This window comes from Orcinus orca, chromosome 5 (genome assembly GCF_937001465.1).
Source record: "Orcinus orca chromosome 5, mOrcOrc1.1, whole genome shotgun sequence".
Classification (NCBI taxonomy): domain Eukaryota; kingdom Metazoa; phylum Chordata; class Mammalia; order Artiodactyla; family Delphinidae; genus Orcinus; species Orcinus orca.
Genome location: NC_064563.1, coordinates 72,304,297 through 72,320,778, shown reverse-complemented (window position 1 = coordinate 72,320,778; position 16,482 = coordinate 72,304,297). Strand labels below are relative to the sequence as shown.

At 34.6% G+C, this 16,482-nt stretch overlaps 1 protein-coding gene across 1 annotated transcript in view; it reads left to right on the top strand.

The window, feature by feature from the left end:
• Positions 1-545: 545 nt before the first annotated feature.
• The window catches only part of GMNC (geminin coiled-coil domain containing), a 73,302-nt gene continuing 57,365 nt past the window's right edge, over positions 546-16,482 (top strand). The window contains exons 1-2 of the mRNA XM_049710473.1: positions 546-684; positions 5,334-5,493. Coding sequence (XP_049566430.1) covers positions 5,470-5,493 — 24 coding nt within the window. The 5' untranslated portion in view covers positions 546-684; positions 5,334-5,469. The remainder of the gene's footprint in view (positions 685-5,333; positions 5,494-16,482) is intronic.

Genomic DNA, 16,482 nt, shown 5'->3' with positions numbered 1-16,482 from the left:
GTTTTATGAGCCCAATTCTTGCATCTCCTCATATCTCATATCTAGAAAAGCACTAAAATCTTTCATGGTGACGTCTGCTCCCCGTGACTAGCAGTAACCTTCCCAAGACTAGCAGCAAACTTCTGCAAAAAATATGTGCTTGATTGCATGTACTCCCCTTTCACCAATATCACATACATACTGACCCTCCCCCACTACCTCTTTGGAGCTATCTGAAGTGCTGTCTCCTGGGCTGTAGTACTCATTTTGCCACAAATAAAATTTAACTCACAACTTTCACGTTGTGCATTTTTTTTTCAGTCAAGACATGTTAAGTTAAATCATTATGCTGTATACTTTAAACTTATACAGTTCTGTGTGTTAATTAAATCTCAATAAAACTGGAAGAGAAACAAAAATAAAAGAGGAAAGAGAAAGCTGAATTAAAATGACCACGCCCCCCGAAACCCATTTCTCTTAATCAGATTATTTAAAATTATTAATAGTAACTTGAAATCTTCACCAGTATTCCTGTTTCAATGGATAATTATAGAAAATAGAGCTAGGTTTGGGATGTGGACCTCAAGACACAGAAGAGGAAAATTTTATTTCTCTTTTCTCCTTCCATTAGGGAAAGAATTAAATGAGGACCTAATAGTGTCATGTTCCCAAGCAAATATTGCAAGAGATACAGAGAAAACCAAGGTAGTACTAGCCATTGTATAATTCATAGATGAAAATAAATATGTTTTCTATGATGTTCACAACTAATACTGAATGTGATTACTCAGAAGGAATATTTCCAGAAAGCTAAAAATGCTATTTGTTTTTAATACTTAACCTTTTTGATACTATAAACTTGTGCTTGAGCTCAAAGATCTCCGAGAACATGAATATTCAAAAGGTATAAAGTTTCAGTGAAGCAAGATGATTAAATTCTAGAGATCTGCTGTACAACATTGTGCCAATAGTCAACAGTACAGTATTGTACAATTAAAAGTTTAAGAGGATAATTTTCATGTTTTGCCCATAATTTTAAAAATCTCCAGAAAGGGAAAGAATTGATCAGGAAGGTCAAGTCTATGCTCTATGGTCAAAATGCAGCTGCATCTTCCTTTTTTCTGAGTCTGTGGCCTTTAGTCTCAATGCACTGCTTCTCATCTTCTGTTAGATCATAGCTAAAATTCTGAAACTAAGATATTTACTATTTTTATGAATCTATGATTTGACCCTAGTAATAGGATTTGGCTGTTTCTACAGTGAGGCATATTCTTTCTTTTAGAAACATGGCAAGTGAAATATTGTTACTTCTGGCACAAAGTAGTTGCTCTGAGATATTTTTTGACTGACTGAATGAATGAATGAGTGAACCAATAAGTGATACATTATAATTGTCCTCTAACACCTATTTTACTGTGGGTATTCTTGGGCATGGGCCTCAAAGACCAAGTAAGGTTTTCTTCTCTTTGTTTCAAATTAGAACAAACCTCTAAACAAATTCCTTAGAGTGATCAAGGCATTTGATCTGGGCCTTGGAGCTTTTGGTTAAGAAGAAGTGGAGGGAAATAGAGGTATTCCAGGTCAATGATATATCAAGCACTGAGCCATAGAGGAGACATTGTCCCTTGGGAGACAATGCAAAATGGTACAATGCCTAATTTTGTTTTTATATACTTTTGAAATCATAACATAGAGGGTCCCTGAAATGTAAAGTTAAAATTAATGTTAATTCTGCTGAAGATTTTATGAGTGAGAAGGTAGCAAGCCCTGGAAGTGAAGATTTGGAAGAAGTTTGACAATTCTTAATGATTAAGGAAAAGGAGAACAATGACAACAATCGGAAAGAGGTATCCACCACCAAAAGGCTCTGTGGTAATAGTTACATGTATTTTTAGTAATATTTAGTGGTAACCAAGATTCTATAAGTTTCATGTAGTATATTAAAGAGTGCTTCTACATTGAAGGAGCTTATGTTTTATTAAGTAGGAGGAATTTGTATTTTATTTGCAAGTACTCTTATTCGCTATTATGTACACGTATGTACATCTACATATATAATGATTTACAGGTTACACAGCAATTTCACGTTCACTACTCCATTTTATTCTTATAATAATAATTTTTCTTAAATCACAATAACCCTCTAATAGACACCATTTTATTATAAAAGAGAAGAAATTGTGTCTTATAAAAACAAAAACTGATGTTATTCGTCCACATAATCTCTTTAAAATGTATCAATGTTCATTGATTTTTAAAGTTACCATCAAAGTAATATATGGATGTGTTTAAAAGCAACAGCACTCTGCCCCAGTTCCACTCCCATTTCCTAAAGGCAATGACTTCTTTTTTTTTTTAATTAATTAATTTAATTATTTATTTTTGGCTGCATTGGGTCTTCATGGTTGGGTCTTCGTTGCTGCATGCGGGCTTTCTCTAGTTGCAGTGAGCGGGGGCTACTCTTCATTGTGGTGCCTGGGCTTCTCATTGCAGTGGCTTTTCTTGTGGAGCACGGGCTCTAGGTGCGTGAGCTTCAGTAGTTGTGTCACGTGGGCTCAGTAGTTGTGGCTCGCGGGCTCTAGAGTGCAGGCTCAGTAGTTGTGGCGCTCGGGTTTAGTTGCTCCACGGCATGTGGGATCTTCCTGGATCAGGGCTCAAACCTGTGTCCCCTGCATTTGCAGGCGTATTCTCAACCTCTGTGCCACCAGGGAGTCCAAGGCAATGACTTCTATCTTATTTTCGTTGTTTATTATATTAGTTACCTCCATATCTCTAAATAATATGCGTGTACAGCTGCTTTTATTTTTTAATTTAATTTATTTTTTTATACAGCAGGTTCTTATTAGTCATCAATTTTATACACATCAATGTATACATGTCAATCCCAATCGCCCAATTCATCACACCCCCACCCCACCACCTCCCTTGGTGTCCATACGTTTGTTCTCTACATCTGTGTCTCAATTTCTGCTCTGCAAACTGGTTCCTCTGTACCATTTTTCTAGTTCCATATATATGCGTTAATATGCAATATTTGTTTTTCTTTTTCTGACTTACTTCACTCTGTATGACAGTCTCTAGATCCATCCACATCTCTACAAATGACCCAATTTCGTTCCTTTTTATGGCTGAGTAATATTCCATTGTATATATGTGCCACATCTTCTTTATCCATTTGTCTGTCAATGGGCATTTAGGTTGCTTCCATGACCTGGGTATTGTAAATAGTGCTGCAGTGAACATTGGGGTGCATGTGTCTTTTTGAATTATGGTTTTCTCTGGGTATATGCCCACTAGTGGGATTGCTGGGTCATATGGTGATTCTATTTTTAGTTTTTTAAGGAACCTCCATACTGTTCTCCAAAGTGACTGTATCAATTTACATTCCCACCAACAGTGCAAGAGGGTTCCCTTTTCTCCACACCCTCTCTAGCATTTGTTGTTTGTAGATTTTCTGGTGATTTCCATTCTAACAGGTGTGAGGTGATACCTCATTGTAGTTTTGATTTGCATTTCTCTAATAATTAGTGATGTTGAGCAGCTTTTCATGTGCTTCTTGGCTATCTGTATATCTTCTTTGGAGAAATGTCTAGGTCTTCGGCCCATTTTTGGATTGGGTTGTTTGTTTCTTTAATATTGAGCTGCATGAGCTGTTTACATATTTTAGAGATTAATCCTTTGTCCATCGATTCATTCACAAAAATTTTCTCCCATTCTGAGGGTTGTGTTTTTGTCTTGTTTATGGTTTCCTTTGCTGTGCAAAAGCTTTGAAGTTTCATTAGGTCCCATTTGTTTATTTTTGTTTTTATTTCCATTACTCTAGGAGGTGGATCAAAAAAAAGATCTTGCTGTGATTTATGTCAAAGAGTGTTCTTCCTATGTTTTCCTCTAAGAGTTTTATAGTGTCCAGTCTTACATTTAGGTCTAATCCATTTTGAGTTTATTTTTGTGTATAATTTTAGGGAGTGTTCTAATTTCATTCTTTTACATGTAGCTGTCCAGTTTTCCCAGCACCATTTATTGAAGAGAATGTCTTTTCTCCATTGTATATCCTTGCCTCCTTTGTCATAGATTAGTTGGCCATAGGTCCGTGGGTTTATCTCTGGGCTTTCTATCTTGTTCCATTGATCTATGTTTCTGTTTTTATGCCAGTACCATATTGTCTTGATTACTGTAGCTTTGTAGTATAGTCTGAAGTCTGGGAGTCTGATTCTTCCAGCTCCGTTTTTTTCCCACAAAATTTCTTTGGCTATTCGAGGTCTTTTTTGTCTCCATACAAATTTTAAGGTTTTTTGCTCTAGTTCTGTAAAAACTGCCATTGGTAATTTGATAGGGATTGCATTGGAGCTGCTTTTTGATTTATGAAAATGTATTCATTTTCTATGGTCTTCCTGCTATGACCAAAAAAGATTTAGCACGTTTAAACCACCTTCTCATTTCCTCTTTTCATGCACTTCCAATATAGCTATATCACTATTTTAATTTCTCTTTTGGCTACTTCTTTTATCATTATGAAGTTTAAAGATATGGAAAAGAGACTACAAATTAGTATAACAAATACATATACAACTACTAGCCAGCTTAAGAAATAAAATACTGACAATACATTGAGGTCTTCTGTATAAACCTTACAATAACATTCTCCCTTTCTTCCCCCTCAAAGGTAACCACGTCTTAAATTTGGCATTTGTTTTTCCTATATAAATCCTTATTTTTTTATACCTGTACATTGTCTCATTGAAAACTTTTGGGGTCATGTGCATTCTGGAATTCATAACTTTTCACATTCAAGAGAACTGTTACTGTATAGATATTATATATTATATGACCCTCCTTGCAGAGTTTGGAGCAATCCCTGCAATTAAAACTTTTAATATTTCTATAGCAAAAAGTATAGCCCTCCTTAATAAATGTGATAAAGAAAAGCTGCAAATAGCTTCATGTTATTTTGGTCATATCACCAAGTGAGTTAAGATCAAGTAAAATTTTGCAGCCAGTTGATTTAGAGGAACGCAAACTTCTGATTTTCAGAGCTTTTAAGATTTTGGAATTAATAGATATGATATTATGGAATTGTATTAAAGAATGTATTTGGTTTTTTTTTTGCGGTATGCGGGCCTCTCACTGTTGTGGCCTTTCCCATTGCGGAGCACAGGCTCTGGACGCGCAGGCTCAGCGGCCATGGCTCACGGGCCCAGCTGCTCCGCGGCATGTGGGATCTTCCCGGACCGGGGCATGAACCCATGTCCCCTGCATCAGCAGGCGGACTCTCAACCACTGCGCCACCAGGGAAGCCCTAAAGAATGTATTTCTTAATAAATTCCTAACACATTTATCCTTTTCTGTCAACACAGATGGAGTCGTTCCATTCCCCACTCTGTGAAATGAGGATACCAGCATCCCTCCACTCCTGGTGGTTTCCCAATTTCCCACCTCTGAACTCCTGTCCTCTCCGGTTTGGTGACACTTGCATTCTGTATAATCATAAGTATGTCTTCACTTCCATGTCTACAGGTGAATTCTAAAAGTGGTATGTCAATAGAATGCTGACATTACTTTGATTATATGAATATGGGTCATGCAGAGCAGTGATCACATCCATGATTCTATCATTTTTAATTCTACTTTGTTTGTTTCATTGCATTATATCCAAGAAATATATGCTTAGTTTCATCTAAACTTTCTATCCAAATATGTTTCCCATCAGCTCCCTATGAATCCTGAAACTCAATCAGCTTCTGCATTAAAAAGTGATCCCCCTCTTGTCATTGCCTTCTGTATGTGAGGCAAACTCCTCTGTGCAATTTAACCTTTTGTTTCCAGTTTCCCATGACAATCATAGCTACTCCTCTATCTACCTTTTATCATTCAGAAACTTCTAGAAGTATCTCCTTTGCTAATGCCCCTAACTTTTCTATTTATGTTGTGAATATATGTGTTTATATACATACACACTCATACATTGATATAAAAATAGTGTTCTTCTATATATAAAAATCACTATTATTTTAGTGTGGTCTCAGGAAGGAGCACAAATAAATTTATATTGTTAACTTACCATTTCTCGCTGTGAATTAAAGAAAAAAAATTTCTAAACAACCATAACTACAAAGGATCATATTATGCAAGAACAAGATGTTGAGGTATAGGGCTCAAAATGACAGTTTTGATTTTAGTGTTGGGAAATTCAATACAGAGAGCAATAAAGGTGCAGTGAAAGTTAAGATGCACTTTGAAAATATGGGTAAATGAAAATGACTTCTCATTTTGTCATAAAGAAATCAAAATTTGGAACTGATTCTCAATTCTAGGGTCCATGCTTGTCTCATTTTGACACAATAGGAAGAAAGCACAAATAATCAAGAAAAATAAGAGCATAAAATAAACTAATTCAGTAAAAACTGATCCTGTTACACATTTCCATTGGTGATTTGAAGTAAAGGCAGAATTTCTGAGTTCCTAGCTATATAGCTAAGTTAATTTAAATGGGTAACTTAGAGGAAGCTATTCAGAAAACATTAAAGAAGTAAAGCAGTTGCTGTCGATGTCTCACTCACATTCCCTTATCTTTATCACTCAGTGTATACCTGCCCCACTTCTAGAATATGTACATCTTTATCAGAGGGCCCCTTTGTTCACCCATGCAGTAGTCCTAAAGTACCAGAGTGATGGGAATATGTGTGCAAATACTTCAGATCCTGTTATGGACCACATGTTTGTGTCCTTTCAAAATTCATGATGTTGAAGCCTTCATTTCCAAAGTGACTGTATTTGGAGATGAGACCTGTGAGGAGGTGATAGAAGTTAAGTGAGGTTGTAAGTGTGGGGACCTAATATGATAGAACTGTGCTCTTATAGAAGGAGGAAGTGACACCAGAGATCTCTCTCAGCTTGTGCTCAGACGAAAGGCCATGTGAGGACAGAGTAGCCATTTGCAAGCCAGGAAGACAGCTCTCACCAGAAACTGAACCCTGCCTGAGCCTTGACATTGGACTTCCTAGCCTTCAGAACTGCAAAAAATAAATGTGTGACGTTTAAACTACCAGTTTGGTTATTATGTTATATCAGTTTGAGCCAGTCCCTTGGGAGGTGTGTGTTCCATGCTGATTCTCAGAGTTGCTCCACCAGGATTGCCTACACTGGGCTTAGAGACTTATGCTTTGTTGGCTGCTGTCTCTTTCTTGTCTTCCTAATCCATATCACTGTCTCCTTCACCTCCCATTTTCACTCTAATCTTTATCTGAGTTTCTGCTTTTAGAGTAACCCAAACAAGGACAAGAATCATACACATGGCTCAGGTATTTTGAATTTGTTAATATTTGTTGTGCAGCAGTGGGGATTTTGGGGTTGGACAAGGACAGAGGAGGCAGGGAAGAAGGCTTTAGTTTTAGCTTACTTTATCCATATGCCTTATTTCCAAATGTTTAGTAAGTAAATAGCACTTTTTTTTAACACACTCAATTAGTCCTCAAAGTGCAATTCCTAAGGAGTAAATTATTTTTAGTGCTTTGGAAAGGGAAATTCAACAAGAAGTCTAACACAAATTGTTATTTGATGGGAAGAATGGAAAATAACCATCTTTAATTCAAAAAGATATTGTCCAGGTGAATAACAATACACCTGCTACATTTGTTATTTGACATTCACAGAGAAAGGCAGTTTTGGGGGTAGAGAAAAATATGATTTTATTAATACCAGAAATACTGAGAATGCTGGCACTTTTATAAAGACAGATCTTTGAATTTATGTCAATGAATTGCTTGGATAAATTCTGTCAAATAAATAAGTCACTGAGTGGAACCTCTCAATTTATCAACCAGTTTATCTCTATATTGATAAGAAATGACCCAGGTAAAAAAGTAGCCAATATGTCATGCTTGCCTTTCTAGCTGAAATCCAGTCTTTGTTTCTTGTCCTCTGAACATCCTCTATCTCTATACCTTCTTAGTTTTTCTGAAAAAAAAAGCATCTTTTTTCTTAATTATTCTTTTTCCTTTTCCACTATCTTTTCTTTCATTCTGCTTACTTTAGAATCAGTACTTGCATTATTCATATTAGAGGGTTAAATGGAAACTTTAATCTGTGGGATTCCAAGTGCTTTTTTTCTTTATTTTCCATTAAAATTATCCAAGTCCTTCATAATTACATTGGTTACAGGGTTTTATTTGATAAAATACCACTATTCAAAAGCAGCAAATAGAAAGTAGGCTACTTTGCTAGTTATTGACAGCAAGAGTCTGTTGTCTATGTTCAAGATTGAGTAATAATCTATTGTTATAGAGTTTATTAATTCCACTAAAGCCTTTAATATAAGCTCATATTAATTGTATCTTTAAGCTTCATTCCTCGGCTTAGCAATGCTGAAATTTCCTAATTGGAATCTGGACTGTAATTATAATTTACTTAGCTGGAATTTGTGAAGTATGTTGCCTCTTATAACTCTTAAAGTTGAATCTCAAGTCAAAACTTTTGAAAGTGAGGCATGAGGGAGGCTGACCTATACTTGGAGAATGTTGTCATTGTATACATAGTAACCCCTCAGAAAGTATGGGTATTTGGGTATTTATATTCTTCTGATGCTGTCTATGTGGGTAAGAGTTCCTTTTCATTTTTTTTTTCTTTTTAAGAAAGAAAGCTTATGAATTCAGTAATTAAAAGTTGGGAAGATTTTTAAAAATGTTCAAATTGTAAAATTTTCTGGAGGAGAGCTCCTTTTGCTTATATTACACTTCTTCACAACCACCTTATGTGTTAAGCTTTTCTGATGAGGAAATACCAGCAAGGACTCAGAATCAAATATTTTAAGTCAGGCTGACCCTTATGCTTTACCATCAGCCTGTCAAGAAGTTGAAGTCAATAGCACAAACTGTTTCTAGGTAGTACAATTACCAATGAGAGAATGGCTTTAGATGCATCATGATACTAAAAATCCCATGTCAACAGATTTGAAGCCTATAAAGGTGTCTGCTGGCTTCTCCCAAATGTTATAATACAAAACATAGGCTAGTTAAGAGAGTGGTGTTTTTGTGGCAAAGAACCATGACAGTAATTCAAAGTGCAAGCATTTCTGATAATAGATTAGAAATACTGTCTTCATCAAAGGACAGTAAATTTAATTAATTTTATTATTCTAAATGATTTTTTAAAAAATAACTCAGTGTGTAAAATGATAAAAACATGTAGAAGATACCATAGGTATCTATGAACAATACATTTAAAAACAAATGGCAAATTTGAATAGGATTGAGATACTGTTTTATATGTTTCACTTTCTCTCACTTTAGAATTATGGGATGGGGGAAGAGAAGCAAATGCTGGCTGCTGGATTAAAATGTATTGACAATTCAAGCTTGATATATTTATCCGTTATTGTTGCCATCAGTAATAATAACTACAATCTACTGAGTACAGATATAGAACAAGTGTTAAGCAAGCATTATATCATTTCATTCTTATGTTCTTGAGAAACAAGTAAAGAAAGTAAGAATGAAACATGCAGACCAATAAATAAGACATGTGCACAAATACAAGGTAAAGTGCAAACACCAATAGAGAGGAATAGAGAATGTGCCACTGTATCCTGAGGTGGAATCAGTCCTGTCTAGATAGGGTAAAGGAAATTCAAGGTGCTAATATTTAAGCCAAATATGAATATTTGAAAATGAGAGAGAATCAGGAAAGTCTGTGCCAATTAAAGGAAAATACTGAAGGAAAGTTTCTATTTAATATATTTAGTGCTGTATTTTGTGTTGTGAGAGACATAAAGAAGTTTCAAATATAGACCTTGATCTCAGGATGGGGACTTGTTCTTTGAGGAAGTGACTTATATTCATGAAATAATTGGAGGACAGCACAGATGCTAGTTGGGTACTTTGATGTTGACCTCTTACTCAGAAGAGTAAAGTTCAGTAATATCAATTTACAAATCATTCCATATTCTGAGGTTAGACATTTTCTTTTGCTTCAACTGGACCTTATTTTAAACTCTGTGTATAGTTTCCTGTAACTGTTGTGTCAGGAATGTAAACAGAATAATTAAGCTCTACAGAGAAATATTTAACCTAGCCAAATAAATAAATAAATAAATAAAAACAACTTAAAAATATTCTAAACCAAGAGGAGTTCTGGAAGGAAACTTTCTTAGTGAGAATGGAAAGAAGTAAAAGTTATCTCCAATGTTATCCTCCAGAAGTTTTCCTTTCCATTGTGATTCTCAAACCTTGATTTTTGCTGCTTGTCTATACTCTATCTAAATATGCAACTCACTATATGTTCTCATATGTCTCTTTAATTTTATTTTATAGTATAGTATAAATATTCATTAATAATTTACTTTGTGTCAGACACAATGCTTGTTACTTTATAAAAAATTAACACATTGAATGCTCACAAAACACTGAAAGATATTATGTACTGTTCTGTACTATTATAATTCCCAGCTACATCTGAGGAAAATTTAGATTTAAAGAGGTTAAGCAACCTGCTCTAAATTACGCAGTAAGTGGTCTTGCTAGGATTCAGGTCAAGACATCCTCTTGCCTGCTATTTCACAGGCATTTCCTCATGGTTGTATGTGTTTAATATCCATCTCTCAGGCTGTCAATTCCCCAAGCAAACATGTTTATTTCATTCACTGTTGTATTTCCAGGGTCTAGCTTGGTGTTATGTACATATTATACATATAAAACTACAGAGCCTTGTTGCATCAAAATGAAGAACATTACATAATAATATAAGTATTAGAGATAACTTTAATGAGAAAATAAGCTTTATAAACATCATAAAAATGAACAGGACTTTAACACCACACTTACACCAATGGACAGATCATCCAGACAGAAAATTAATAAGGAAACACAAGCTTTAAGTGACACAATAGACCAGATAGACTTAATTGATATTTATAAGACATTCCATGTGAAAGCAGCAGAATACACCTTCTTCTCAAATGCACAAGGAACATTCTCCAGGATGGATCACAATTTGGATCACAAAACAAACCTCAGTAAATTTAAGAAAATTAAAACTGTATCAAGCATCTTTTCCAACCACAATGTTATGAAATTAGAAATCAATTACAGGAAAAAAACCTAAAAAACACAAACACATGGAGGCTAAACAATACACTACTAAATAACTAAGAGATCACTGAAGAAACCAAAGAGGAAATAAAAAAATACATAGAAACAAATGACAATGAAACATGATGACCCAAAACCTATGGGATGCAGCAAAAATAGTTCTAAGAGGGAAGTTTATAGCAATACAATTCTACCTCAAGAAACAAGAAAAATCTCAAGTAAACAACCTAACCCTACACCTAAAACAACTAGAGAAAGAAGAACAAACAAAACTCCCAAGTTAGGAGAAGGAAAGAAATCATAAAGATCAAAGGAGAAATAAATGAAATAGAAATGAAGAAAACAATGGCAAAAATCAATGAAACTAAAAGCTGGTTTTTTGAGAAGATAAACAAAATTGATAAAGCTTCAGCCAGACTCATCAAGAAAAAAAGGGAGAGGATTCAAATCAATAAAATGAGAAAAGAAAAAGGAGAAATGACAACTGACACCCCAGAAATACAAAGGATCATAAGAGACTATTAGAAGCAATGACATGCCAATAAAATGGACTACCTGGAAAAAGTAGACAAATTCTTAGAAAGGTACAACCTTTCAAGACTGAACCAGGAAGAAATAGAAAATATAAACAGACCAATCACAAGTAATAAAATTGAAACTGTGATAAAAATCTTCCAGCAAACAAAAGAACAGGACCAGGTGGCTTCAAAGGTGAATTCTATTAAATATTTAGAGAAGAGCTAACACCAATCCTTCTGAAACGCTTCCAAAAAATTGCAGAGGAAGGAACACTCCCAAGCTCATTCTATGAGGCCACCATCACCCTGATACGAAAACCAGACAAAGGTATCACATAAAAGAAAATTACAGACCAATATCACTGATGAACATAGATGAAAAATATCATCAACAAAATACTAGCAAATAGAATCCAACAGCACATTAAAAGTATCAAACATCATTATCAAGTGAGATTTATCCCAGGGATGCAAGGATTCTTCAATATATGCAAATCAATCAATGTGATACACCATATTAACAAATTGAAGAATAAAAACCATATGATCATCTCAATAGATGCAGAAAAAGCTTTTGACAAAATTCAACACTGATTCATTATAAAAAGCTCTCCAGAAAGTGGGCATAGAGGGAACCTACCTCAATATAATAAAAGCCGTATATGACAAACCCACAGCAATCACTCTCAATGCTGAAGAACTGAAAGCATTTCCTCTAAGATCAGGAACAAAACAAGGACGTACACTTTCACCACTATTATTCAACATAGTATTGGAAGTCCTAGCCACAGCAATCAGAGAAGAAAAAGAAATAAAAGGAATAGAAATTGGAAAAGAAGAAGTAAAGCTGTCACACAGATGATATGATATTATACATAGAGAATCCTAAAGATGTGACCAGAAAACTACTAGAGCTAATCAATGAATTTGGTAAAGTTGCAGGATACAAAATTAATGCACAGAAATCTCTTGCATTCTTATACATTAACAACAAAAATCAGAAAGAGAAATATAGTTAACAATCCCATTTACCATTGCAACAAAAAGAATAAAATACCTAGGAATAAACCTACCTAAGGAAGACCTAAATAGACATTTCTCCAAAGAAGACATAAAGATGGCCTACAAATACATGAGAAGATGCTCAACATCACTGATCATTAGAGAAATGCAAATCAAAACTACAATGAGGTATCACCTCACGCCAGTCAGAATGACTATCATCAAAAAGTCTACAAACAATAAATGCTGGAGAGGGTGTGGAGAAAAGGGGATGTTCTTGCACTCTTGGTGGGAATGTAAATTGATACAGCCACTATGAAGAACAGTATGGAGGTTCCTTAAGAAACTAAAAATAGAACTACCATATGACCCAGCAAGCCCACTATATACTCTGAGGAAACCATAATTCAAAAAGACACATAAACCCCAATGTTCATTGCAGCACTATTAACAATAGCCAGGACATGGAACCAACCTAAATGTCCATTGACATATGAATAGATAAAAAGATGTGGTACATATATACAATGGAATATTACTCAGCCATAAAAGGAACAAAACTGGGTCCTTTGTAGAGATGTGGATGGAGCTAGAGATTGTCATACAGAGTGAAGTAGTCCAGAAAGAGAAAAACAAATATCGTATATTAATGCATATATGTGGAATCTAGAAAAATGGTACAAATGACCTTATTTGTAGAACAGAAATAGAGACATAGATGTAGAGAACAAACCTGTAATCAGCAGGGAGGGAATGGGAGGGTGGGATGAATTGGGACATTGGGATTGACATATATACACCACTAGTTATAAAATAGATAACTAATGAGTACCTGCTATATAGCATGGGGAACTCAGTGCTTTGTGGTGACCTAAATGGGAAAGAAACCCAAAAAGGTGGGGATATATGTATACATATGGCTGATTCACTTTGCTGCGTGGCAGGAGCTAACACAACATTGTAAAGCAACTATACCTCAATTAAAAAAAAAAATGAACTGGACATTGTGAAGGGTTTCTGCTGTGACCAAGAGGCAGTGAAAAAGACCAGATAGACCCTCATAACTGAAACAACTAAAATACTAGATAAAATTATGAAAATATGGTTCTAAAGATAATTTGCACATCAGTCACTGAAGGACAGCAATCCCTGATATGAGAAGTAAGAGGTTAAGCCTTACAATTGCTCTAGTCTAAAGTCTGAAGAGTTCCAGGCAATGAGGCAGGAAAGGGGGATTCAGAAGAAGCCTGGTAGTCTCCTTGCATTTAGAAAATAGATCTTAGGGTCCAGAGAGCTCAATGTGGTTAGAGTTCACAAGGCAGTGTCCAAGAGAAAAGAACTGCACAGAATTAACTCTGGAGATCAGGACATGTCCCCCCTTGAGGATTCAGCTCAGTGCCAAGCACTGATTAAGCTGCATTTATTTGAGAAAACTATCCAAAGCCATGGAAAGAACCACCTGAAAGAATTAGGAGAAATAATCTCTAAAACTCACACAGGGCACAGAATAGTTCTTGCTCCTGTTCCCACAGGTAAGAGTAGAAAACATAATTCATATGTCATTGAGGAGAGTACTTGAGAGTTTTTCCTTAGTAGTTGTGAAAAATTAGCCCTATGCTAAACATACTCCGGTCATGTTTGTCAAAGTTTAAAGTTATGAACAAAAGGATCAAACAATTTCCAAGTAACTTAACTGCATTCTCAAAAAAGGTCATTGACATTTATAGAAATAAAATATATTTTTTAAACATTCTTTTTTGTGTGCTTTTTATTTTTATTTATTTCTTTTAACATCTTTATCGGAGTATAATTGTTTTACAATGTTGTGTTAGTTTCTGCTGTATAACAAGGTAAATCAGCTATGTGAATATGTATATCCCCATATCCTCTCCCTCTTGTGTCTCCCTCCCACCCCTCTAGGTGGTCGTAAAGCACTGAGCTGATCTCTCTGTGCTATGCAGCTGTTTCCCACAGTTATCTATTTTACATTTGGTAATGTATATATGTCAATGTTACTCTCTCACTTCATCCCAGCTTACCCTTCCCCCTCCCCATGTCTTCAAGTCCATTCTCTACTTCTGTATCTTTATTCCTGTCCTGCCCCTAGGTTCATCAGAACCTTTTTTTTTTTTTTTAGAATCCATATATATGTGCTAGCATATGGTATTCGTTTTTCTCTTTCTCACTTACTTCACTCTGTATGACAGACTCTATGTCCATCCACCTCACTACAAATTACTCAATTTCATATAAATAAAATATTTTAAATGCAGTCCTCAACAAGGTAAAATTGATAATCTCTGACATCTAATCAAAGATTCCCAGGCATGCAAAGAAGCAGGAAACATAATCTATATGAAGGAGGGAAATCACTCAAATGAAACAGACCTAGAAATGATACAGAATTAGTAGATAAGGGTGTAAAAATAGTTATTATAAGTGCATTCCATATGCACAATAATCTAGAGAAAAATGAGCATGTTAAACAGAATATGGAAGATATAAAGAAACATAAATTGAGCTTATAGAAACTATGATGTCTGAGAAAAATATTCACTGGATTGAATGGATGATAGATAGACACTGTAGAAGTATATATTAGTGAATTTGAAGATATAACAACTGAAATGATCTGAAATGAAACAAAGAGAGAAAAAAATATATATTAAAAAAACAGAATTGATGACCTGTGGGACAATTTCAAATGGTCTAATATACATAAAACTGGAGTCCCTGAGGGTGGGGCAGAAAAAAAATTGAAAAATTAATGGTAGATAATTTTCTAAATTTGAATTTGATGAAAGCTATGAACCCATAAATCCAAGATGTTTCATAAACCCTAATCACAAAAAGCATAAATAAACAAACAACAAAAACTACACAAAGGCATTTCATAACCAACTTACTTATCTTTAAGGAGCTTAAAGAAACATACTATAAATCTAGAATTTTCTACCAAAACAAAAATATGTTTTAAAAATGAAGGTGAGAGAAAGGCTTACTTTAGACATAGAAAAGCTGCAGAAATTTATCACCAGCAGACATCAAGACAAAAATGTAAGGGGAGTGCTTCACACCAAAAAGAAAAGTGTCCCAGGTGGGACTCTAGATCTATAAGTAGAATGACACACAGCCCAGATGACAACTACTTAGCTAAATATAATATTTAATTAAAATCTCTTTTTAAAATAATTGGCAAAAATAATTGAAAAATAGCACAAAAAACCACAACAGGAGAAGAGGAAGTATATTGTTGTAAGGGTCTCGTACTATATGTGAAGTTGTATGCTACCACATGGAAGTCATACAAGTCATACAAAAAACAATGACTCAAATTTCCAAAATCAGGAATCAATGATGGACACTATTACTGACTAAGAGAAATTAAAAGAATTATAAGAAAATAACATGAAAATTAAGAAAAATATTAGACAACTTTGACAAAATGGACAAATTCTGGGAAAGCCAAAAATGAGCAAAACTAACTCAAGAATAAATAGAAAGTCTGAATAGATCTATAACAAATTAAAAAATTAAGTAATTAAATATCTTATAAAGAAAAGCTGAGGCCTATGTAACTTCAAAAGTGAATTAAATCAAATATTAAAGAAAAATGGTGAGCCTTTACAAACTGTTTCAGAAAAGAGAGAAAGAACATTTCCCACCTCATTCTAGGAGGCCAGTATTACTCTGGTGTCAAAACTAAACAGTGACATCATAAGAAAAGAAAAAAACAAAACAAATGAATAACATTCATGAACACAGATACACAAATCTTTAACAAAATACTAACAAAATTAATTTAGCAATATAAAAGTATATTATACACCATGAAAATGTGGGATTTATCCCACAAATGTAAGGTTGGTTTACTATTCAAAAATCAATTCATATAACACAAC